Raw genomic sequence first — 27065 nt, forward strand, 5'->3', positions numbered from 1 at the left:
CGCATTAGCATAATCAGTGCAGTAGAAATGGAACACCGTCAAAAGCTGACAACCCCTGCGTGTATACCATAAGTGTAGTCTTACCATTTGGTCACACCGTTTAAGTATTTTTACTTTTGAGTACTACCTACTTCCATATTAATTAGTGTTGTTCCGATACTTTTTTGGCTCCCGATACCGATACCGATACCCAGGTTTGCAGTATCGGCCGATACCGATACCATACCGATACTTAAGGTTTTTTTTCCTCAACATGAAAAAGCTGTCCTGCCATTGGTTCAGAGCATTCAAGGGCCAATAGGATATCTTAGATCAGCATGCAGTGAACATGTCACATACCAGTGAATGTCGTGCACCAGCCAAGACACAAGATGCTCCATCCAAAATCCTATATTAGCGTTGGAATTAATGGTATCGGCATGTTACTTGTGAGTAGTCACCGATACCGATACCACTGTTTTAATGCAGCACCTCTACCGATACCAGTATCAGTATCAGAACAACACTAATATTAATGTATAAAGTGAAGGAAGAATAACAATCCAATCCATCCATCCCATTTATATAGCAATGGTTGTCTGCATAAGGGAAAGAGGCAGGGGAAACCCTAAACTGGTTGCCAGTCACTTGCAGGACAAAGATAAATGAAACAAAAGAGAAGTTCTTACCTTTAACCAAAAGGCCGCCAGTGCTGCTCGCTACGCCAAACTGGTTTCTGGCTACGCATGTGTACAGGCCTGCATCCATTTTAGAGACGTTGGATATACGAAGGCTTCCATTATCCAACACAGTAACTCTGTTGGAAATGATGCACACATAGACACATACCCATACAGTTTATACAAAGTTTATAAGGCGTATCTCATTAAGCCCGTTGACAGCGTCAGTGTTGGTTTAAGGAAATTAAACTGAAATTTAGCCCTGCTTGAGCTAACGTGCATGGTCATGCTGCTGAAATGAACAAGCCCACTATCCTGAAGCGTTTTAAATTGAGCCTGGAGTTTATCTCAGCAATTTTTAATTGGCTCCCTGTGCTGCAGTGTGACATAAGCGAGACCTCAGCAGTAAGTGTTACAGTTTGATTTTGCTGCACTGACTTGATAAGAACAGTGCACTTTATGTGACGATTTACTAATTTCATGAAAACTGTACTTAATTTGCTACTATGTAAATGTTTGCTCCCTAAGTCATATATACACAAACTGATGCCCAATGTGTGCACTCACCATGTATATGCAGTATGATCATCATAAATGAAAAATGCTCCAGTCCAACAGTTTCGCTGTATCCTTGTATTATAAATGTCACTCTGCCGTTAAGCATACAAATAAATTGTCAAAACCTATAGTGTAATATCATGAATAAAAAATTCTCCCAATAAAATTCACTCAATTACTGTTTACTGTGCATTTATGAATATTAACGACTTAAAGCTGAGAAAACACAGAAAGACAAAAGATAAAGATCGCCTTCACCAGTTCTTGAAATTGATTCAATTATTCCTCATAAATGTCAGTGAAATCTCAGGAGGAACAAAGTCGACCTGCTTGGCTGCGTGACAATAAAAGAAGGTTGAGCCTCTACAACAGATTGTCCCAGCAAGCGCCAACAACAAAGATTCTCATTTCAGCTGTCGGCGTCATCAGTCAAGCCTGGCAGATTTCATCTGACGCAGAGAGTGTGCTTGTGCCGCTTTACCTGTCAACGAGCTGCTGTAGTGAAATATAACCAGATATGACGGATGAAGAGTCAGCAAGGTAGCACTCGTGCAGTGTCGTGCAGATGCTTCCAATTCCCAAAGAGTTGAAGAGCAGTTTGATGTCACAGAAACTCTTAAGTAGTTCTAAGGTGCTTCAGTTTATCTCTGGCTAATGACAGCCACTTGTGTAAATCACAATGACTATTTGAATGCAGTACTTTCTTGTTTCTTTGTTTAGCATGTGAATGTACAGGCTTGCATGGGTAGGAATATACCACAATTCTTTGGCACATCTGAGATTTTCCTCAAGGATTCAAACACTGGTTGACTGGATTGGCATTCTAGTGGTATACATTTCAAATGTTCTATAAAGGAGAGTCAGTCCAAGCCAGCTAAACTGCATGTACACTTGTAACAGATAGAAAAATGACTGTTGAACATGATTATAGTTTTGTTTATGTATTTCTTCAAAATGATTGCATTGTTTCATTTTATATTTCGAGTGGGTTGTTATTGAACAGTCGTGGCTTTATTTTGGTTACTTCCTGTATTTTGTCAGTTAGAGCTTTTATTTTGAAAGAATAGGTGATATACTGTCGCTGTTCCCCTTGCGTTTTCAGATGGCGTCTGGCCTACAAAGAAGCATGTGACAGACGTGGGATCACGCAGCTTGTTGCCCAATTTTTGTTTTTCTCATACTTGCAGAAGAAATAAATCCAAACTTTGGATCCAATTTTTTGACTTTTTATTTCATGTACTAAACCACAACGTAGTGTAGTCGGACGTGTGAACCGCACCAGCTATACATTTCTGTATAGTATTAGTATTACTTACAGTTGTACTCATGAGTTTACACACCCCTACAGGTATGTAATCTTATGAGCACAAATGTATGAGCACAGCTGCTGAATTAAGATGGCATAGTTAATCAATTTACAATTATGATATTCCAGCAGTGGCGTGCGGTCATAATATGCTATTAATGCAGTGCATGCCCAAGCCCTTCAAAATAAAATCATTGAGAATATTTCTGTCAGTGTCCTCTAAAATACAATACCATAGTTCTACTGTTTTGGTCTTAAATTCCTGTATATTTTGTCCTGTTTTCCTTGCGGGGAGTGAGAAGCCGACAGTTTGTTTTGTGCATACACAATAAGAAATCAAGTTGTTAGTTCCGAGAACTTTGTTTCTGTACTTTGAATGGCAAAAAAGCTGTCAGTCACGCAGCCTATCTGACAACGCGCATGCGCATAACTGGCTTACTTGGCTTGGCTTTGCCTTAAACAGTCACTGGTTCAGTTCAAGTTCATCGCTGAATCCTAATTCCCAGAGAACTTTTGAGGAAAAGAATAATTCAAGTGGTCGTTCTACTCCTGAACTAGTCATTACGAAAACAGGAAAGAATTTCGTCCGTCACTTTTCAAGCCAGTAAATGGCTCGCTGGCTGTCCAGAGGTCAGCAAACTGTTGATTATTGGTTGAAATCGCTCGTGGCTCCGCTGAGTTGGTAAAGTGATCTAATGTCCGCACAAGTGTTTGTAGTTAACCGGAAATGCTTTAATTGTCGCTCAGAAAAAGAACAATCCAGCACGAGCGGTAAAAAAAAAAACAACAATAAAAAAAAACATCAATAACAGTACCTCATGCGGGAGTTGTCTTAGCAAACCAGTAGCAACACTTCATGGTATGTCGGACTACTGTCGTAAAGTCCAGTGCAAAAAGTCCTCATATGACAGCGATGTTATTTTTTTTTTTTCTCTCCCGGGTTGAGCCCACTTCGTGGGCACGAGCCAGTTCCGAATACTGTAAATTCCAACGTATTTGGCAAATTTGTGGGCTTAAGATTGTGTCATTTCACTCACCACGGTGCTGTTTATATTAATTAAAATGTGTGTGCGCATCAACCTGCGTCAGTCCTGAATATGTCCCCTTTAATTTTATACCTAAACAGTGGTATTAAATAATAATTAAATAATATTTAATATTAAAATTAACAATAAAAAAAAAAAAAATCTACTCGCAACCTTATGTGGGCACTCGCATTTTTATCACTCTAGCATGCCCACTCCAAAAGGTCACCGCTCGCCACTGTATTCCAGCAATCTGTTTATTTACATAGGTTAGGGTATGTATGTAAACTTATGAGCACTACTTTATAATGAGCAAAGGGCTTAATGGACATCCAAAATACTGTTTTGAACTTTTAGGAGGTTGAAGTGGGCATGAGTACAGATGTGCATGTGATTTTTGTTTTTTTGACGATTCACAACATTTTTGTGTCACTTACATTTAGCTTTTGGAGTTTCGCAAAAATGTATTTTGTATATGTTTATTTAAATGTTCCAAAATCCCAAATTGTTACTACTCAAAATCCCAACTTGTTACTACTACTATTGTGTGTTTATGCATATGTCTTTCAGTTGCTCAGTAAATGTAAACACAGCAGTATCAGATATGGTTCAATTGAAAATGCATACAATGCAAATACTGTACAGTATAAAATGATGACCTTCTGGGTACCGTTTTGATGTTCCAAATATGTCTGGCCAAAATTATGTAGACACACGCACACACACATAGGACAAATGACTAGGAATCCATGAGTGTATTGTTGTGGGTTACAATCACTGTCTCCGATAACCTAGCTTGTAGTTAGCTTGTAGTGGGAACAACTTTTGGTGTCAACATGGCCTTGAATTCAGTGTGTGCTGCAAACACCTTTTGGAAAAACTGCAACTGAAAAATGTATTTATTTTTTCTCTAAATTGGTTATAAAAGACTTGAGTAGAATTTGTTTGGTGTTAGCTTCAAACAGTTCAAAGGAGGGTAAACAACAGAAAATTGGTAGCAAATTAATGGTTTGAATATATATATATATATATATATATATATTTATATACACACACACACACACACACACACACACACCGGTATATATTTTATTGAGATCATGGCAAAATCATTTTAATAAGAGTGAAAAACAAACTATCCACTGCAGCAAAAGCAAAAAACACTAAAGGGAACCGTATCTGATAACAATAATCTACACAGAATTATAATAAAAAAAAATAAAAAAAAACAACACGATGGATGGTCCCTAATCTCCAAAGAGTAGTGGAAAATCCTCGACAGGCATTAATATCATAACCTTGTTAAAGATGAACTGCCTCAGGCGAATAATCACATCTCTGAATTATTTATTTAATTATCTATTTTCTGGGGAATGGTTTTATCTCAGTCAATACAAAGAAGTTGAAACCATTAATTCCTCTGAGCACAGATTTGAGCATAAATATAATCAGTGTGTTCCTTAGTGACCAAGTTATCAGGGAGCTAAACAACACTTGAGTGCCACTGGCATGTTCGATGGCGGCAGACAAAGTTGGCTTTTAATCTACAAGTAATTTCTTCAGTAAAAAGAGGTCGTGCCAATTTAATCAAATTCTATCCCATCAATTTTTGATACTGCCTCTCAGCCCTGATTGTACAGCAATTTCCTGAACACATTTAGATCCTTTGAAATTAATTACCCGGCTCAAGCTGCCATTTTATGCTCAAAACTGCACATGACACATTAATGGGGTTAAGCCAATATTTCAAACACAACTCGCTTCAAAAAAGAAGAGGCTGAACACGCCTCTTTATTAGATACCTCGAAGGCGGCCTGAAGCCCTCCGAACTCAGCCAAAATGACCACTATTGCCTTACAGGCAAGGGAAATTAAAATACATTATCTACTTGAACAGAGCCCCTTCCCTGTGGGACCGCGAGTTTAATCTCGCAGGTGAACCGAGTGGTTCTTTTGTAATGGACAGTAACAAAGAGTTATGGATATGAGATGTCAAATTGTATGTCAGGTTTTCTCCTTGGCGAGTTTGAATAGGGATTATCCAAGATAAAGATGTGAAGAGCATTATCTATCAAGAAAGCTTTCACTTTGTTCTTCCTCCTGTCAACTATTGCACTAGAGCAATTAACAGGAGAGGGGGAATTTGTGAGGCACATAAAAGATTGAGTAGTGTGATACAGTAAATGGGCACTTTTCGTCCTTATTGGTGGGTGTTAAAGTGAGCTACGGGGTGTAATCTAAAAGTCTTTCTCTCCATGGTGCAACAAAAAACGATCAGGCTGTAAATAAAAAACTCAATTTGAATCGCTTAAGAAAGATGGCATAGTTAAACAATTTACTACTAGGATATTTTGTCGATCTGTTTCTTTCCCTGTAATAGCATGAGTTCATATTTATTATAAGCATTTCATGTTAGAACCTGATGCTGTGTTTTATATACAATGTATATTGATGCCAATGATAATGTGATATTCCTATTGTGAACACTATATTGTTATACAAATAGTGGCAGTGACCAGTGGCGTAATTAAAATAGGTAGGCACTTTACATTAACCCCACAGCTTTCCACATACAGTATCTATAAATGCCAAGGCTGTCTCATAATATGCATGCCATACGAGTAGAGGAATCGCTGCTCCAAGATTTTATTTACACATCAGATTCTGCCTTATTCTTAGCTAGTTTGTACCTCTCTGCTCCACATCCTTGAAAACATTATCCCTGGAAGATTAGAAGGAATTATGGGTATTTTAGTTCAGCCAGTGGGATGGATTACTGCTGTGCTACTGCTGTAATAGCGTTGGTAGCAGCCTCATTTCTGTGCAGTGGAAACTAAATTCTAACGAGCGAGGAAGCAGGGAATAGGCTTGCAAGAGATGCTGCAATAATGTCAAAGTCTACATTTGGTATGCAACTCAGCCACTACAAACTCAAATGGGAAATCTCGCCATTTGGGTGCCGTTGCACATAGCCTTATGGCTGCATTTTCCTTTTAATGTTGAAGAGGATGATAAAGCTGCAAGCTGGGTCGATCATTTCACAGCACAACAAATAATCTCGGTGCTGATGCTGCCGCTCGGCCTCAAATAAAACATCTTACAGCTGTAACCGCGTCTTTTGGGCTGGCATCGCTATTTACTATCAGATCAGCCTTTCGGTTTTCCCAACAAACTGTCTAGCTGGGGGAGTTGAGATATGACTACTGCATGCGCACTGGGGTGAGGATGGATATCTGAGTAAAGAAAAGCTGCTGAGCCAGCCGTGCAATTAATCCCCTAAGGAATGACAAAATGGGAATCAGTGTATGTTGCAGCAGGTGTTCTTTGCCTCCTGCTGGTACATTCCTGCACATTCACCAATATTTTACAAACACGGAAATACATCACTGACTGATTTGCACACTTTTCGCAAAATTAGGTTTCAACCTGCATTTGACACCATTCCTGGAAGAACAATAGGATAGGACAAGACCCTTAGGTCCCTAGAATGCACAGAAACATATAAAGAGCTGTCAAACTATTACATTTTTTAATCAGATTGATCACATTTTAGAATTTTGATTAATCAGGATTACATGTAATCACTTAATTTAAAAGGCTTTTTATAACATTTTTTGCCCGCCAAATTTGAAGAACACCTGTTATGTGTTAATTCTCTCAACATTTAATTTTTTGATCCACTGCACACACTCAGTCTTTTTCTAATCAATTGATTACTTGCATAATTTAAAATGAAAAAAAATAAATAAAATAAAAATACCCCCAATATTTTGACGCAAACATTTATCAAATTATGTGGTTCAATGCATGTTATGTTTATTGCTCAAACACAACCTGTGCTACCTTTAAAGTAGCCATCCGCTGATAATCTGTGGTCCAAATTAAGTGTGATTAATCTGCGTTAATACATGAACGTGATTTTTTTTGTGATTAATTAATTAGTTAATGCTTTAACTTTATATTTATATATTCAAGGTTATAATAAAATGCATCCAATGAATTGAATCCTACAATGATCCTGAGGGCTTGATTCATACTGTTGTCATATCTGTGAATGAAATTTGATGACATCCACCACACATCCGCAGAGCTTAGAATCTTTCTGGCAGCCTGCACCAAAATCACATTAACCACCTGTGCCACAACTTAGACCTGCTTTTAGCTGATCTAAAGAGTAGTCTTCAACCACCAAATTGTCATGTGTGCCGGGGGTGTCTGAAAGAATTCGCCCTCAGCCCGCCGGAACACCCAATATGGTGAAGCGCAGTCTGCCAAATCCCCAAACACGCTAAAGGAGGTTTGCACTCTTGCACCTACAGGAACATCAAGATGCAGCAGTTTTTACGCCCAAGCACCACGTGCTACGAAAATAGAGCCCTTTATCTTCCTGTCTTTCCCTGCTCAATTAGGTATTGCATTGATCTGCACAAGCTGATTTCTAATAAAACAAGGTGTCCAGCTGGCTCCCTCAGTGCCACATCCACTACCGCAGAAGAAGGTATGTTATTCCGCTGCTTGTCATCGATCGGCCCTTTTGGGGATTGTTTCTGTTTTGTGTAAGTCTCACTAGTTGCCTTTGCCTGCGTCATCATCTGCCTCGTGTTCGAATAACACTGCAGAACTTACATGGCTAATGAGCTGTTGGATCTAAGAACAGTCAATTACATTTTGTAAACACTGTAGAGGCCAGCCCCAAGTACAACCAGGAGACCTTAGACCAATCAAGTTAAAGAGAAAATGTGGAATCGAAAAGGGAATGCAGAATATGCTAAGATATTCAAATTGTATCGTGTTTGCAGTAGTTGAGTTCTTTGCACTTTGGCAACATGAATATAAAGTAGACAAAAATAAAATAACACGTCAATGAAATTTGCGCTGACAGGGAGAACAGTCGATTGTTGCTCAAAACACATTCACAAGGAAACCCAGTACCTGTGGTTCTCTCTTAAGGCTTCTTTTCCTTTCCTCCATGAAATCACACCCCAAGGAGACATCCTGGGCTTGCATTCAATCAGGACATCACCACTCTGTCGGGCCAGAGTTTGGGCCTTTAACAAACTATGGGAGAAGTCTGGGGCGATGGCTAGAAGAGAGTCAAAACAAAGGAGTGGTAATACAGTGAAATAAAAGAGTAAGAAAGGGCAGAAAGTTGGATTGAATGATCTTAGAGAAAAATTGAATTGCGATTATTTTGGGCAGATATTGAGATTTCGATTCAATTCACAATTTCTTCTTAATGGGTTATTTAAATATTTTATGTTGAAAGAGCCAAATTAGTTTTTTTTATTTTTAAAATTGGCTATTGGCTTCTTTTACTTAAATAAAATTAATTAAATCACTAAGTGCGCTGCCAACCAGATTGCTCCCCGGTACGCCGGTGGTATTTACACATACGTAAATTAGGTAATTTGCATACATTTGGAGCATAACATGCCCACCCCAATGCAAATGAGACTCATTGATATACAGCGTCTAATTCACTAACGCCAGCCCTAATATTACGTGACGCAAATGATGTTTATAGAAGGCTGGTGTAAACTGTTCTACCCGTGCCCACGTGGGTCTTCTCCGGGTACTCCGGTCTCCTCCCACATTCCAAAGACATGCATGGCAGGTTAATTGGGCGCTCCAAATTGTCCCGAGGTGTGCTTGTGAGTGTGGATGGTGGTTCGTCTCTGTGTGCCCTGCGATTGGCTGGCAACCAGTACAGGGTGTCCCCCCGCCTACTGCCCAGAGCCAGCTGAGATAGGCGCCAGCATCCCCCGCGACCCTTGTGCGGAATAAGTGGTCAAGAAAATGGATGGATATATATATATATATATATATATATATATATATGTATGCACCTTATTTCGGGATGAGAAAGTTGGCAACCCTAATGGTGATACTAATTTACTGTTCATAGCTGTTGCTCTCCACCCTAACATATCTAGCTAGATTTTTGTGAAAAGTTGCCCATCTAATGCCCATCTAATCAGTTGTTGGTCTTTCGCGACTGCCACATTTGTTCGCGATTAGCATTAGCTTCTCAATCGCCTCATTTTCTTTTTTCTTTCGTGATGTGTTACATGTTACTAATTCGTTCGCCTTGAGTGATAGTGCTACTTGTTAGAAGTGTAGCTTATTTGCCACCACGGAGGCGAGGAATAGTTTCTTAGTGGAGAGGAGCCCCACCACGCAACTCATAGCTTCTGTCCAAAGACAGAGCATGTTAGCTTAACACCTAGCATTGGCAAGCAGCAGGTAAAGCAGGGACTCAGGGAGGATGGATAACTAGCTGACGTGGACGTGATGTTTTTTTTTTTAAACCAGATTGGAGCTAACTGTTTACCGTGACCTATCCACAAATAGAATGCTGCTTTTGTTCGGTACTCTTGAGAGGATAAAAGTGATCACAAATCGCATTGTGATCACAATTTTGATCAGAAAATGATAAATCGTTCAGCCCAAACAGGAAGGTCTCAATTACTGTTAAAGTAAAGAAGTATGGAGTATAGAGAAGGTGAGCGAGCTACTATGGACATTAGTGTGAATGAGCATCTGAAAACTTATAGGTCACTTCATCTATTATGTATGCCAGCTCTCCCATCCCCTTCTCTAAATACTCAATATACGCTTGCTTGCAAAAAAGAAAGACACTTTCACACATGCTCACACAGCCACAGACAATCATTTTAAGAGGATATTTAATTTGAAAGGAAGTGGCTTTTCCAATTCCATGCATTTCCCCTAAAATGGACATTATGCATGAAGAATGAGTACTGTGAAGCAAAATGAAAGAAAGCAAAATGAGAGGGAGGTTTCCTTGCTGCTCCTTTAGGCCTCAATTACGAAGGTGCCAGCGTCTCATACTGTTTTGTATGCTCACGCTCAGCTCTGTTTTGTATGCTCACGCACAGCAGAAAACTCTTCCAAGTCTACACACAGCCTGGTGCTGGAGACATACTAGGTGTGTCAGATAGCTTCCAGGGCTGGTGATACTAAAGATATATGCCAAATTACGAGTTTTGCCTTTCAATTTAGGCCAATCAATCAGCACATAAACAGAAATCCTGCAGCGTTATCTTCATCCATTTTGCTGAAGAGGTTATTGTTAAGACAGGATCACTCAGCTGCTTGAATCACAATGCTCTCAGCATCCAACAGTTCCCGGCAAAGAACATCGCCATGCTAGGCAACCTCCCTACTCATTGGACCTGTTTCCATGTGATTTTTTCCCCCCGTTTCCCAAGCCCAAACTGTCATCATTGGAATCTGTTTTGAAGACTGGATGAAATCAAAATGACTGACAGTGGAGCTGCAGAGGACCTCAGATGAAACCTTCCAGGAGTGTATGAAGGCATGGCAGAGCAAGATGGGAAGTGTGTTAGACTCCAAGGGGATTCAAAGAGAGGCAATCAACTGTCGAATATGTCTTTTGTGACGCCAGTCTTGCAACTTTCCTGACACACCTACTTGCAGTTGAGCACCTGCCAATGCATGCCAGTGTGTATCTGCCATACACAGTAACATACACCATAATACAAGTTTTGTTTCATGCATTGCAACACAATTGTTCGTTCCAGTGTAGAACACCTGTCTTTGGTCTCTGAAATGACAGATTGTACAAGTATCTGCCAAATATGCAGAACGTGTTCGCTGTGTGCAAATCAGTGTTGATTTGAATGGGGATTGGAGTGGGTGAGGAAAAGCCAGTATTGAATCCTAATTTTTGCACTCGGATCAGAATGAATATTGCGATACTGTTACGTGTGCTGTCTGACCCTTTAATGGAGAGCTCATTATGTATGACATAGCTATGTGGGGAACGTGCATATGTGATATCGAGGCAAGCAGGTTTATCAAGCACTACACCAGAAATTGGTTGCATGTGCATGTGAATAGTTAGTTAACAATTGAGCTTTAAATCAACTGTTCAGCGTTGTATTTAAAGATACAGAGTGTAGTAAGTGGCCACTAGATGTCGCTATAGCAGAGAATGCAGCCGAAGTGCATGCATTTAGAAGCAGGCACACTACGGTAGCTCAGAGAGACAACACTCCGCAAGTTTATCACCAATATTATTTTGCGTGAGCAAATAAGCATCTCGGCACTCTTTTTGCATATTATGACTTGAATGAAGATCATCTCGGCAGTGTATCAACACCTGTCTTGTTAGCTGCTCTCTGACGCCATCAAGCAATGACCAAAAATGAAAAGAGCTTGCCCCAGAGAGAATGTGTCCTCAGCTAGTTAGCTTAGCTTTCAGATGCCGCTGGTACCCGCCGGTGTGGAGGATTTATTTATATGTATGACACGAATAGGCACAATAACAGACTTGGATTTATTCTACCTTTCGCCACGATGCGGACGAGGATCCCGGTTAAACTGAGCCATTTTAAACCGCAAAGTAAAACTTTTCACAACTAACAAATGATGACAAGTTGACTATTGTATGAAATACCTACCGCATTTTTACTGTAACTGGTTCAGGAGTTAATTATTTTGACAGCATAAGAGCAAGTAATCTGAATATATTCTGAAGGATCAACCAAATCTTCTTACCTATGACACGAAGCTCAGCATTGGTGAAGACTCGACCATGCTTGTTCTCAGCAACACACTGGTATGTGCCGATGTCAGCCAGATTTAAGCTACTGATGGTCAACACTCCGTTATTCACCTGGATCCGGTCCTGCTTAAGACATACAGTATACACAAAAGGCATTTATAATCACTATGCAGGAAATTTCATGTACTAACACATGATTTGAATTTTAAGGTCAATAGTCTTGGACCTAAACCTTAACTTTGCTACTGTCCAAGATATAACTGCAAAAACACTTTTACATTCCGGTATAGACATTGCATAACTATTTTGTTTGTAGTTGGACATCTTGAATGTAACTAAGGTAGACACACAGAGACACAGGCAATTAGCTATGCAGATGATATACTGCTTTGCTGAATTGACCTTTGAATTTATGTAAACCATCCAGAGAGGAAACTTATAAACAGCCCAATTAGTGCCACAATGGCATCACAAAATAAAGTAGTTGCTCATACGAGAGCACACATTACCGCAAGGTAGGTAATTAGTGCTATATTTGGACAGTTTAGGTTCATTCTGATGAATAACCTGATTTTATTCAAGTACAGCCACATGTTTTCCACACCTGGGGGGCGATAATTGAAACGAGTGGTAATTTTCTTTCGTCTTAATAGACCCATGGTGAATTGATGTAACCCCCCATTGCCTAACAGCGCTGACATTATCAAACAGTGGTTGGCATCACACCTCAAAGGAATTTCACATTATCATTGGTGACTTCTCTACTTTATTTAAAATAATTCTATGCAATTAAAAAAAATAATTTAGGATGTTAAAATGTTACGACATGTACAGTTAATAAAGGTTATATGATAGTGACAGTTTGAACAAGTAAATTATTTCCTCATCTCACTTATTCCCGACAGTAATAAAAAATGTTTGACCACAACCAGCATTCTGGAACAGATTGTGTTTGACCTCAAAGCTCCCACTGCAGTTTCAACGGCTGTGTCGCAAATGTGTGTGTCTGTCATCTTGAATCACGGCAGAGCTGACACATGAAAAGTCAGTTGCTTCGAGTCTGTTAGTGACACAGCTGAGGAGCTTCAAACCGGTGCCAGATCTAAAGCTCAGTCACATGATGGGCACACTGGTGACCTGGTGCCTGGGGGAGTCCTGTGTGAGGATGGATAAGCTGCAGTTTCCAAATAAAACACAACAATCTGCATGGTTTGGGGCCAGGGAGGGATGCATATATGTGTCTTCATGGGAGAGAGAGTGTCACTGTGACTTTGAATAGATGAAAGATGGTCCTTTTGAGGTTACGTATTGCAAGGGCCCAGGGGGTGACAGAGATGAAAGAGATCTGTCTAAGTACATGAGCTGGTGTCACGCTGCCATTCAGCACCAACTGTCCTGATAAAAATAAATAAATACATAAATAAATAATGGGCGGCACGGTGGCTGAGGGTGAGCATGTCTGCCTCCCAGTACTAAGGACGCAAGATTGAGTAGAGGCTTCGGCCTTGTTGGGTGGAGTTTGCCTGTTCTCCCCGTGCCTGTGTGGGTCTTCTCCGGGTACTCCGGTCTTCTCCCACATTCCAAAGACATGCCTGGCAGGTTAATTGGGCGCTCCAAATTGTCCCTAGGTGTGCTTGTGAGTGTGGATGGTTGTTCGTCTCTGTGTGCCCTGCGATTGGCTGGCAATCAGTCCAGGGTGTCCCCCGCCTACTGCCCAAAGTTGGCTGGGATAGGCTCCAGCACCCCCGTGACTCTTGTGGGGAATAAGTAGTTAAGAAAATGGATTGATGGATGGATAAATAATAATAATAATAATGATGATGATGATGATAATAATGATAATAATAATAATAATAATAATAATAATAATAATAATAATAATAATAATAATAATAATAATAATAATAATAATAAAATAATAATAATAATGATAATAATAACTCAGCCACTCAGTGGTGGCCCTATCACGAGCTCTTTAACCATGGAGACAAAACATGGCATCTGTTTCTCAGGCAACATTCATTATGCTCAACGCTCTTATGAAAACAGCACAAATAAAAGCAAATGATGGTGGCACTGCTGCACCCTGATTTTTGTATAGCAAACTGAATGTGCATTGAGACATTTTTCAGACTGAATGTCTTCACTCATACTGAAGTACGTTGGTGTTTAAGCAAAATACAGTACAGACTGAGTGAGTGAGTCCTCGTTTTGCCACATGACATTTTGAAGTGACAACCCTCCTTGGAGTCATTCTATTCTTCTGGAGAGGGTCAGAAAAGCATTAGAGGAGTGAATGAGTGGAGGGGAGTCTTGATAAAGAGAGAAAGTGAACCCAAGAGAAAGGGAGATAAAAGACAGAAAAAAGACAGGGAGACTGATTCATTCTAATGAAAAATAACATACTCTCTCTCTCCCTCCCTCCCTCTCTCTCTCTCTCTCTCTCTCTCTCTCTCACTCTCTCTGACCTTTGGGTTTGGAAATTGATTTAATGCTGCTCCTGTTGACGGTGGCATTTCGAAAATCAACTCATTAATACAGTCACATGTACAGAGAATATGTTACCTGGGCAGACTGCCAGAGGAAGTCTTACAATGGTATTTACTATTTACAAATCAATCATGAGGGGATTCTTTTGATTAAGGGTGCCAAATGGAGAAGTGACCTTTGATAAGACTGACAAACAATTTATAATAATTAAAACAATGGTAATATTAAATACAGTTCCTGACATGAGTATTTAATTGCATAATAAAATGCTGAACATTATTTCAAAAGTGGGGTTTTGAGCAAGTTTTGATTATTTGTTCTTACACACACAATTCAAATCCACTGTGAAGACAACTAGAAGTGGGGGCAAATAATGGCAGCCATAAACATTTTCATTTCTCAAGCGTAGCACACGCTCGTTTATTATTCACACGCGAAACATCGCCCTTCATTGTACTCATGTGCCGGTATTATACGCTCCCCCAATTTCTTGGTACTCTCAGTATACAATTAAAGTGTTATTTGCATAGTAATTTGAAAAAATACAAATTTAGATTATTATTATTATTTTTATTTTTTTTGGCGTTCAGACATACTTTTTGTTGTCAAGACAAGTTCTATTACCAAGGGATGCTTCGTGCCATCTGGGGAACCCGCTTTTATAGAAAACACGACATCGGGTGAAGCATGTATGTTTTCATTTACAGACGATTCCTTGATCCTCACCCTGACCATTTTAGCCCAAATCTATTCGTGAGGATTTTTGGTGAGCATTATGTTATTGTGATGGTTTGACACAATTCACACATGGAAATAAGGACTTATTTTGTGTGTTCCGGAAGTCTGTATTTGGTGTGCTGGACTTTGGGGTGACCTCATTTTTTCTCAATAGTGTCTTTTGAGTAGTTTCAACGTACCCGGTATATAAATATGTAACAATAGATATTAAATGTAGACCGTTGTACTCACCCTCAATTTTGGATTTGTTTTTGTATGTTTTTGTTGTCATGTTATTTTGTAGATACTACGGCAATGCCTTGACTCTAGGCTAGTATACACCTTATACGGAAGGTCATAGAAGTGGAAGGAATTATGTTTCTATGTTAATAGCCCATTGGCGAAATGAATTGATGCAGAACATTCTTGTTTAATGTGTGATCATTGTCATTAAGCTCTAATTAAAGTACCTCTGGTTTCCAAATGTCATCTCGGTTCTCATTCCAAGTTACCAGGAAGCTGAGATGAGATCATTGGTCATTTTAACGATAGAAACATTGGACCACCACACGGCAGTTTCCAGTACTCACTTCGGCAACTTAACAACAAAGTAAAAATGGGGCAAATTGGTAATAGAGATCAGATGAATGCATTTTGTGACTGTCTAAAGGAAAGAAGACATTGAGTAGTATGAAAAATAGAGGAGATCATTTTTGGCAGAGTCTTGGGTGGATGGAAAATATCTCATTGGATTCTTTGCAAACATGCACATCGGTCTCTCCTTTGAAGCCAAATTTAGTCTCCGGGAAATTCATCTGTTTCAAAGTGACGCTTTCTTCTGGTACAAGAAACAATTCTTTCAAATCAAAACGAAATTGCATTCCTTTCTGAGGCAACAATGATATTGACCCTCTGAAAACAGATCAATCACATTTAACTTGCCCTTACACACCAAAGGATACAGAGTTTAAAGTTCACGCACACACACAGTATTTGGATTCTGGCTTTATTGTGGTAAACTGTCAACTGTGTTGTAATGAAATATCCAGAGCTGGAACTGAGAATCCCAACAGTTGGTACACAGCAAAACTTGGAGTACATATTGTTTAGAATCCACTGTCAATATTTTTTGCCAAACATTGTGCATATTTGGACTCATTTCGCGGCTGCATCTGGTATCCTTGACTACTCATCCTCTCATCTCATTTTTATGGTACTTTTGGGTGTGGAGAACTAAGCAATTAAAAGCATCCAAATCCCAACTCGGAAGAAGTCCCTTACCTCAATCAGGTCCAGAGGCTCTCCATTCTTCAGCCAACGGTACGAGGGTTTAGGCTTGGCACTGGCTTTGCACTCCCACACTAGAGTTTCATCAATAGTCTTTTGAGTATCTGGGGGCTTCTCAGTCAAATGAGGAGCAGCTGTCACAAACCACATACAATAAATAAGCAGACAGTTTAAATGGCAAAGCAGGCAATTCATTCTTCAGGCTCCTCATCAAAGGACACAAAACATAAATCCACTCCCAACTAACCCAAAGTTGATCTTTACCTGGAAAAAGAGGCCATAAAAACATAGAAATTATCAACATTTTGTAACTCATTTATTAAAACGAATAAATGTTATATTTGCATAATAGAACTATTTAGTTAATTGATGTTACCAAATTAAATTTTGCTGTCAATTTCTATTAGTTTTATCAAGGAAAAATCACAGGAATAATCACAGTGGTACCTTGAAGGTCGAATGCCCCAAAGACATACAATTTCAAATTGAACCACTAACATACATGATGACAAAACACGAGACGTGCATAAATTGTGTGAAACTTCAGACATTCATTCACACTTGCGCTTAGTAGTCAGTAGCGAAAAGTTTAACTTTGTGTGAATGCTTTACTTGTCCGCTTTTGTGCCACATTTAACAACAATTTGTGTGAAAAGAACAAGAATATTCAGAGAAGAATCTGCATAAGCTGCCTCACATTTTAAGAAGAAAAAAAACCAACAACACTCCAGCATTGTCCAAGTAATTTTGTTCAGTATTCTATACTGCTTCTATGGAATAACACTGCTTGGTTCTGCTTATACTTGCATGAGAAAAAATAACATTAAATGTTACTTAAATATTGTCTGAACTGTCAAAGTTGTTTGAAGTGACAAGTTAGACAAAATATTCCAAATATGATTGATCTTAATTAGACATTTTATGTTGAAAGAATCCACAAATTATTTATTATTATTATTATTATTATTATTATTATTATTATTATTATTATTATTATTATTATTATTATTATTATTATTATTATTATTATTGTGGTCGAACTTAGAGTTACAATTGCCCAGAATTCCCTTTTCACCATTTGAGGCACCTAAAATTCCAAGAATGGCTCTATATTTATGGTGATGTCACATAAATAATTTGCACCTAATCTCTGGTGACAGAATAGAAAGATTTATGGTGCTTTTGGAGAAGACAAATTAATACAGGGCACCCTGCCAGGGTCAAGGGGAGAGAGGAATCTAAGTCAGTCCATCTCTTTGACATGCTGTGTTGGATGGAGAGCTCAATCATGTCCTTCTCTATTATAGCTATCAATCTCTATTCTCTCAATTGTGGTCAAATCAATTACAACTTTGCTGATAATTCCATGTACCGTACGTTCCCGCTTTTGTAAATAAGGTACATGGATTTTATGTGTGAAATTGTGTTGTACATTTGCAGCAGAAAGTCTTTCCTGTTCCATCATTGGCAGGATTCAGCACAAACCCGATTCCTTTATTCATTGTGAATTTGCCCCATCTGGTGATAAAAATAACTTTGGTGTTGAGGCACACAAGCCACAGTCATAGGTAAAAAGTTGTTGAACTTAAAAGCATCACATAGTCACATCATTACGTCTTGAATTCTAACCTCAAATTGAATGAGACTCGATCCCATGATACGCAACTTCTCAGCATATTTTTGTTGTCTGAACAGCGTTTTTAATGCTCACCTCAGATATTCTGAGCACTCATGAGTGCCACAAAGTCCTATATTATCATATCAAAAGCACCCTTCTAACAAGAACGAGATGTGGATATGATTATTTAATTCAGGCAAATCCCAACTGAGCTTTATATGCAGACATCATCAAAGCATAAACTGCAAGATAATGGGAAGAAAAAAAACTATAAAATCTTTCATCAAGGGTCATTAAAAGCTTACTCAGAATATGGCCATAAGTGCAGTGTTGGTGAGGGGCAAATCACCTCTCCCCGAAAGGTGATATAAATCTGTGCATGCTGTGCCCAGTGTTAGCTGCCGATACAATAAAGAGCTTGTCAGAAATGAGCTATTGGGAACAGGTTAATTTACTGCCACACACCAATATATGATACAGTTATATATAGGCTCTAATAAAAGCTACATGTTTCATGACAACAAATAAAACTTTTTTGCTTGACTCACCCAAATTACATTTCTTTGCTGAACCAATTTCAATCTTGCACGGTATCAGTGAATCCTTGAGGTTTTGAACAACCTCTATAAATCAGAATTTGATTGAAAAAAAGACTATAACTGTACATATTTTTGGACGACAAGTGCAAGGAAGGAAAGAGTTCTAAAGATTTACACCAAAGTCAGCATTTCCCAAAGAATGAACTCACCATAGAAGGACAGCTTTCCCTTTACAGAGTTTCTGCCTCTGCTGTTTTCAGCCAAACATTCATACATCCCTGCATCCTCCTGCTGAAAGTAAGGGATCTCCAACACTCCATTGGCTTTATTGATGTCCACTTTTCTTCCTGAAGAGGCGCCATCGACTCTCCTCCAACTGATGGTTGGCACTGGGCTATGTTGGTGGAAGCAACAGGACATAATGAGTATTTAGCAGGTAGGACAAACTATTGTTAAAACAATACATTGTGTTGTTATTTCTCACAGTAGGATATCAATACAGCAGCATCAGATATGGATAGTTGGATACTGTTGTTAGCAATGTGCACGTCCCCATTTAGTGAGGCATTTGTTTGAAAACTTTTTGTGCAACTGAAAACAAAACTGTCATGGTTATTTTTAGACAATTAGGCTAATGTACAATAATATGTCTAATACATTTTATGAATGTGTGTGACATATTTAGTCTTTCTGGTCGGCCATAAGTGACTAAAAGTGCATGGTGGAGCCAAAAAAGTATCTTGCCTCGAAAGGTTGAGGACGTGCAGACCTCACCACCATTTTTAAACGGGAGTCCTCAAAGATCTCTTGCATGTACTTGTTTTGAGGTAGCTGTGTTTGGCTCCAATAAATTAACCATAACTCCTTAAATTATTTTGACATGGATTGGTTTGTTAGAAACATCAGGCATACAGTTATGGTACCAGACATGTGAGTAATTCTATAATCATAACATATTAAATATAAAGATAAGATCAAATACTTCTTAATTTTATGAAAGATATCAGCAAAAAACAACAATTAACCTTATACACTATGTTATTTTGTTTCTCTTGCTATCACATTGTTGAATAGTGTGGAACTGACTGAAACATACCGTAATTAAAAGATTTGAATACAAATGCTTTAATTAAGGTCAAAATTGAAGCACAGGGATTCATTACCATGTCACAGCATTTGTTCTTCCAATCATTTTCACAAGGTTTTTCACACATTACCATCCAGATTCTATTGGTGCCATAAACAACTTATTATGAGTTATCATTAGAGTAATAATATACAAGGAAACGTACTTTCCAAGTGCAAAACATTCCAGCTTGACAGTTGAGCTCTTGGCAACTGGAACAACATCAGGGAACTGCACTTCAATCTTTGGCTCATATTCACCCATTACACCTGGTGTTCCAAAGACAAATTAAGAGTTGATGTCATACAATTTTATCCTTCTCAAAGCCCAAAACAACATTGTCAAAACAACATACCCGATGGTGATAATGTACCGTGCAGGACAACTCAATGGCAATATCTAATGATATTAGTGATTTCGCATCACAGTTTATGAGTCATATGCAAGCTCCTTTGCCTGTGGCATTGCTCTTACCATCTACTCGAAGCACGAGGGGTGTGGGCGGTCCTTGAACACTGCTTTTGGTGACTGTGTTGGTGACTACACAAGTGTAGTTTCCCACATCAGACGGTTCAACTTTGGCAATGTAGAGGTTGCCTGTCTTCTGGGACACAAATCTCCGCGTGTCCTGGATGACAAACGACGGGTACTCGTTGAAGATCCACGTGAAGGTAAGATCTGTAAAGAGTTGCGGACATAGCAGATGTGAGGTGCACAACTTTCAACACATACTCTCAAAATACCGCAGAGAGAATGTGATTCATCAGCAGCCATTTCAGGTTGAAGGCATGCCTTTAGTGATAAAGCAATTAGTGGATCGAACACCGCCAGCCTTCCGTGATTAAAAAGTGAAATGAATAACCAAGAAGCAATTACACTCCTAATCCTGAATGCATGATTTAATGCATTGGATTCACTATGTTATAGTGATAATTGTGATGGCATGAAGACGTTATAATATTTACACTCCAATACTAACGACTGCATCTTATTATGGTTATTATTATTTATTATATTGCTTATGGTAATAATTAGACCATTCTGCATTTTAAGAGCAGGAAAACCAATGGCATATTGTGGTTTGCAAATACCCAGAGTAGACAACAAATTCACTAACTGCTTACTCCTCACAAGGGTCGCGGGAGTGCTGGAGCCAATCCCAGCCGGCTTCGGGCAGTATAGGGGTACACCCTGAACTGGTTGCCAGCCAATCGCAGCACTTCTAAATAACAGATGCATATAGACTTAGACTTGACTTTATTGATCCCTTTGGGATGGCTCCCTCTGGGAAATTTACATGTCCAGCAGCAATAAGAACAGATAATAAAATAAAAAATAATTCAATCAATCAATAAATAAGAACACAGTCTCCTCAGGAAATACATCCTGCTTTGTGTCTTCCTGTTCAGGTGACTGGTGTGTCCAGTCCAGGTTATTGTCCAGCCACAACCCAAGGTATTTGTAACTGCCCACCACCTGCACCTCAGCTCCCTCTAACAGGACTGGTCGAGGTCCTGGTCTGGACCTCCTAAAGTCAATGACCAGCTCCTTCGTTTTCGAGGTATTGAGCTGTAGGTGGTCGGTGTGGCACCAAGCAGCAAAGTCTCTGACCAGGCTCCGATATTCCTCCTGTCTGTCGTCCTGGATGCATCCAACGATGGCTGTATCGTTGGCGTACTTCTGGACATGACACATCTCAGATGTAGCAGAAGTCCGAGGTGTACACGGTGAAGAGAACAGGAGCCAGCACTGTGTCCTGAGGGGCTCCTGTGTTACTGACCACTGTGTCAGACGTGATGTCCTTCAGCCCGACATACTGTGGTCTGCAAGTGAGGTAATCGAAGATCCAGTTCACCAGGTGGGGGTCCACTCCCATCTTGCATAGTTTGTCCCGAAGCAGAGGGGGCTGGATGGTGTTAAAGGCACTGGAGAAGTCCAAAAAGAGGATCCTCACTGTGCCACATCCCTTATCCAGATGGGACTGGATTCGATGGTTATGGTTATGATTTGTAGAACTAAGGAGGACAAACACATGAACTATCCTGATTTTTATTTGTTAAATGTGAAGTTAAATGCAATATATAAGGTAAAATATCTTGGACACATCATCACTGCCGATATGGCCAATGATGATGATATCTACAGGCAATGTAGGATATTGTATGCCCAAGCTAATACATTTCTGTGCAAGTTTGGTTCATGTACTGGTGATGCGAAGTTGATCCTGTTAAAATCATTATTGTACACCTCTGTATATAGCTCACCTTTGGCATTATTACAAAAATGCAAGTATGTTTCGGCTTCAGATGACCTATAATGATGTTCTGTGAGTGCTTTTAAGAAGGCCACGATAGACTAATGCAACAGAGATGTTTGTCTCTGTGCGAGTGAACACTTTGCAAGCTGTACTAAGAGCATTAAATGAATACTTTTATTGGTAGACTGGAAAGGTCTCCAAAATGAAATTTTTGTGTCACTCACAAACGGATGTAGTGCAATTCACTACCAGTCAAAAGTATGGAAACATTGGTATGCCTGTCTTCTTAATGTATAACTGTAGTTGTTTAATCTTTGTAATGTTTTTTGTATGTTTGTTTGTTTATTTTTTCTAGACTCAACTCAACTCAACTTTATTTATAAAGCGCTTTAAGAACAGGCATTGCTGTATACAAAGTGCTGTACATAAACAAACATTGGTTTTGCAGCAAACAAGAACAAAGCAAACATTTTGAAGTGCGAATACAATAATGGTAAGTTGGTAGCATATCTATAGATGGCCATTCATGTAAAAGTGAAACATCATGTATGACGTTAAAAAAAAAAAAAAAAAAAAAAATCAAGCACAAATGAGAAATACAGTAACTGGAATTCATCTGTCTGGATAAGATTACAAAGCCATTTCCAAGGCTTTTGGACTGAAAGTGAACAATGGCCAGAGCCATTGTCTACAAATGAAGAGCCCTAGGAATAGTGGTGAATCTTTCAGAAGTGGTCGGACAACCTAAAATCCCTAAAATATTCCAAAAGTGCAACTTTAACTCTTCCTGTAGGTCACAAGTGAACAAAGTAGACTCAGTTATCCGGGATTTACACCGGATGCGGTTGCGGTGCGGCTGCGGTACGTTGCTGCGACGCAACCAATTAGATTCCATTAATTCGAATGGTGCAATTTACACCACTTGCGTGTGCGTTGCGTGTCCACTGCGTCTCAGCTGCGGCGAAGACATATTTTCTATTTTTGCCGGATGCCGCATCCGTCGGCCTCCGGCAAATGGCAAGCTAGCACAAAACACATCGAGCGGGACAGGAAGACCGACGCAGTTTCAAAATAAATTTCCTGTTACCTTTCAAGATAAAACACTCGCCAGCTCCTATTTCGCAAGCATGCTAGCAAAACGTGATGTGGGCGTAGCCGGGCCTTGAGTTAACGGCCGTGGTGCTCATTCACGGTTTAGACACCAGCGAACATGGACGAGGAGAGGTTTATATTGGCGATGGAAAGCCACAAAATAATAAAAGTCCACCTCTCTTTCTGCTTATCTGTTGAGCACAGACTTTCTATGTGTTTGTCGTTGTTTTTAATGCCACATGATCGCGCGCGGTCACGCGAGACACGGCGGGAAGTGGTCGGCGACGGAGCTGCCGGACCGCAGCTGTGCGGAGCCGGTGTGAATTGGGCAAAAAGTTGACGCGTCGGGAGCATGCAGTCAAGACGCAACAGAGCGGAGACGCAACACACCGGTGTAAATCCCGGGTTAAGGTCAGTGTTTGCAATTCAACTAATGAGAATTACAACAGGCAAAAAAAGGAGTTGCAAGATGAAAACAGCTCATGCTAAAAAAAAAAGAAAAAAAAAAAAAGAAAGTCATTTCACTATTGCCAAGAATAAACTTTCATAATCTTTTGAGAGAGAAATTTTGTTGACTGAGACAAAAGTCGAACTTCCTGAAAGGTGTCCAGGCTGTACATTTGATAAAAAGAACATGATCATCAAACATGGTGGTGGCAGTGCAATGATCTGGGGCTGCTTTGCTAATTCAGGACCCTGATGACAGAGTGATTAATGGAACAATGAATTCTGCTGTCTACCAGAAAATCCTGCAGGCAAACATCCAGCAATCGTGCCATGCCCTTAAACTCAAGCACACTTGGATTACGCGACAGGTCAATGCCTCAAACCATCCCGGCAAGTTCCCTGCAGTATGGCTTTAAAAAAAAATAAATAAATAAAAAAGAAAGAAAAAAAAAAAAAGTGAAGTATTGCATTGCCCAAATCAAAGTCTGGACATAAATCCAATTGAGATGTGTATGACCTTTGTGCTCAAAAACCCTCCACTATGGCTGAGTTAAAACAATTCTACGAAGAACAGTGGGCCAAAATTCCTCCAAACTTAAGCAAAGTAAGAAAATGCTCAAGTTCACTTTTTTGCTGTCAAGGGCTGTCAACCAGTTATTTGGTTTAGGGCGCACATACTTTTTTCACAGACCATATCCAATAAAAAATAATTAAGAAACTGCACCTGACATTTACTTGGGAAAGTTATTAAAAATGGTTTGACGATCTGAAATATTTACTTTGTGATAAATATGAAGGGGGACAAAAAATAAATCAGAAATCAGAAATCAGGAAGGAAGCAAATGTTTTTTTTGTTTTTTTGTTTTTTACTCCAGTGGATTTTAGATATTCATTCTTCATTAAATGGAGTTCCTATAAGAATCCCCACAATACAAATGAAGTTGAAGAGAGGCTTTGCAACAGCAACATTGCAAAAAACATAGATGATATTTTGACACATTGACCCAGAGATAGGCTGCCCTGCACCATTTAATATTCCTGTCCCGAAGGCAGCCTTTATAAAAAGTGCTCAAAACGATGACTCAACTGTCTAGTAAAGGGAATAATAGCAATGTGTTTTGGACACTCCTACACCAGATAAGTATTTCTCACATTTTTCCTTTAGGGGAAAGGGAAGAAGTAAGCTTTGACTTGTTACTGAAACCTGTTGTAGTACGTCTGCTTAGAAGTACACGCCAAGAGAGTCAAGCAACTACACAATTTTAGTAATGTCAAGACAGGCTGAAAATTAAAAACTGAAGTAATGATCTATGAAGGATTTTTTTTTTTTTTTTCAGCAACACAACCGTCAGTGAAATGAAGGTACAACATAGCATGGACCAGATTCCAGTCACACTCATCATTTAAGAGACAAGGTGACAGCATTTCTCCTCTCACAGACAGTTTCTGATACAGCTACAAATAAAGTTTGATATTTGGACCATTTTGCTTTATTTTCATGTCGTTAAATGATTACATATGGAGAAGAGATAGTTAGCAAAATCACCATCATCATCATCATCATCATCTCTTAATCAGAGTCTAGTTAATTCCTTAACCTCATCAGGATGATGTCTCAGGTAACAATGGAAAAAAAAAAGTCAAAAGACGTCATCCATTGCCAACTGCATACTGTAAGTGATGCCACTGTGTTTACGGTTATCTGGCCTATATACCAAAATGTGACCACAAGCCAATTGTATAGCTGTTATCAGTTGTTTTAGATTGAGAGAATAACTAAGGAAGTATGCTTCTCATACCACAACTATCCATTGCCATTATGCAGTAATTATGATCACAGCAAAATGGAATTTTGATTGTCAAACTCAAGATATGAGACAGGCCTAGATATAGACAACATTCATATCGCCGGACTGAAACTATGGATACATATATACGTTCTACCTTGACGTTCAAACTTCACACTTGCCTCTGTGACATGTATCAATAATAACTTCCTCACTTGGTCCATTGGAGTCACAGTAGGAGCAGTTGTAATATTCTCCCTGTGCCTTAATAATACATCCCAGCACTCATTCTAACAAGATCATGTATATTTAATGCCACTTTGGAAACATCCTCCAAAAGGTGCGGGGAACAGCAAAAGCAACAATAACAACAAAGAAAGAATCCTTAATTGGTTGGTTAAAGATTTATCGAAAGAAACAGGAAATGGCAAGCTGAAAACACTGGGGATCTGTTGATTTTTCATTCAGTGAAAGGGCTGTAATGGAATAATGCAAAAATGTATGACAGTGACTGGCATATTTTCATTGCAATTCCATTTAGCTTGTGTATAATGAACAGGCAGCATCAATTCCCCTGTAATGGCGTGAGAGGAAGGAAGAAAAATAGAACATGACAGTCCAAGGACATTGTGAAACAAGACTGGCTTTACACAAGTGTGGATTGTACCCGAGGAGTGCATACGGACAACTTGTTCCAACGTGTATGCAGAGAACCCTCGATGATTTCACCTAACTTTTTTTTTTTTTTTTTTAAATACTGTGCAATCAAATTTCAGCTCCTCGCTGAAAAACTCACCTGTGGAATCTATCAGCCTATTATTGTGCTCTTTCTGCAATATTCTGATTCTGATGTCACAAGATGTAGCCAAAGCATTGGCTAATAAAAAAGTAGTAATTGCTATTTTGACGCGATGCGAAGGCAACATGCTCGCCAGCGTACTCACACTTCTTTAAATGAAAACGATGGAGTCATTTGGAAGGCATTTATTTTTTTAGAGTAATGTTGAAATGAGTTTGAAATGATATGAATGTGTTTTTGTCATGACTCGAGTCATGCAGGAGTAATGTTTGGGTCTTGTTTCATGTCTGGGGTCACGCCTGGGTTAAGTTTGAGTAGGGTTCCTGACCATGTGCCAGAGTTCACGACCTGTCTGTTTTGGTATTGATCTGACAGCATCCAGTTTCAACTAGTTTTAGGCTATATGATGTCTAGATTATATGATGTCAAGGATCTTTTATGCTATATGATGTTTGTTGATGTCAGGAACTATCTGTAATTACGGAGTCAACAGCCAATCAGAGAATTCCATGTCAGTACTCGTACTCACATCATGTCTAGCCACAACTAATGAGATTGATTGACTGTCTATTTAAGGGTCTGAAAATTGTGTGTGTTTTGCTGGATTATTGCTCAACTGTTCCTGTGTATCGCTCTCTTAGTTTCTGCCTCTCAATGTGAATAAATAAAGACTTATTTGTTTCTGCGTTTGGGATCCTACCTCTCAGCACACAACAGTTTTGGGATCTCAGTTTGGTGTATATTTAGCGTATTAGGCAATTAGGAATAGTTTGGGGTGGGGCTTCAATTACTAGTGCATTTGAGCTAT

The 27065-nt window shown here is 39.2% G+C and overlaps 1 protein-coding gene across 2 annotated transcripts in view; it reads right to left on the bottom strand.

Moving 5' to 3' along the window:
• cntn3a.1 (contactin 3a, tandem duplicate 1) overlaps positions 1–27065 on the bottom strand; it is a 91277-nt gene that overhangs the window by 15422 nt on the left and 48790 nt on the right. Inside the window, exons 6-12 of one of the 2 annotated variants that reach the window (XM_077514681.1) lie at positions 20350–20553; positions 20042–20144; positions 18959–19143; positions 16587–16726; positions 12092–12224; positions 8480–8630; positions 669–796 (exon numbers count right to left, since the gene is read on the bottom strand). In XM_077514681.1, coding sequence (XP_077370807.1) covers positions 669–796; positions 8480–8630; positions 12092–12224; positions 16587–16726; positions 18959–19143; positions 20042–20144; positions 20350–20553 — 1044 coding nt within the window. The remainder of the gene's footprint in view (positions 1–668; positions 797–8479; positions 8631–12091; positions 12225–16586; positions 16727–18958; positions 19144–20041; positions 20145–20349; positions 20554–27065) is intronic. The other variant, XM_077514682.1, reaches the window with a different exon arrangement.

This window comes from Festucalex cinctus, chromosome 2, assembly GCF_051991245.1.
Source record: "Festucalex cinctus isolate MCC-2025b chromosome 2, RoL_Fcin_1.0, whole genome shotgun sequence".
Lineage (NCBI taxonomy): Eukaryota > Metazoa > Chordata > Actinopteri > Syngnathiformes > Syngnathidae > Festucalex > Festucalex cinctus.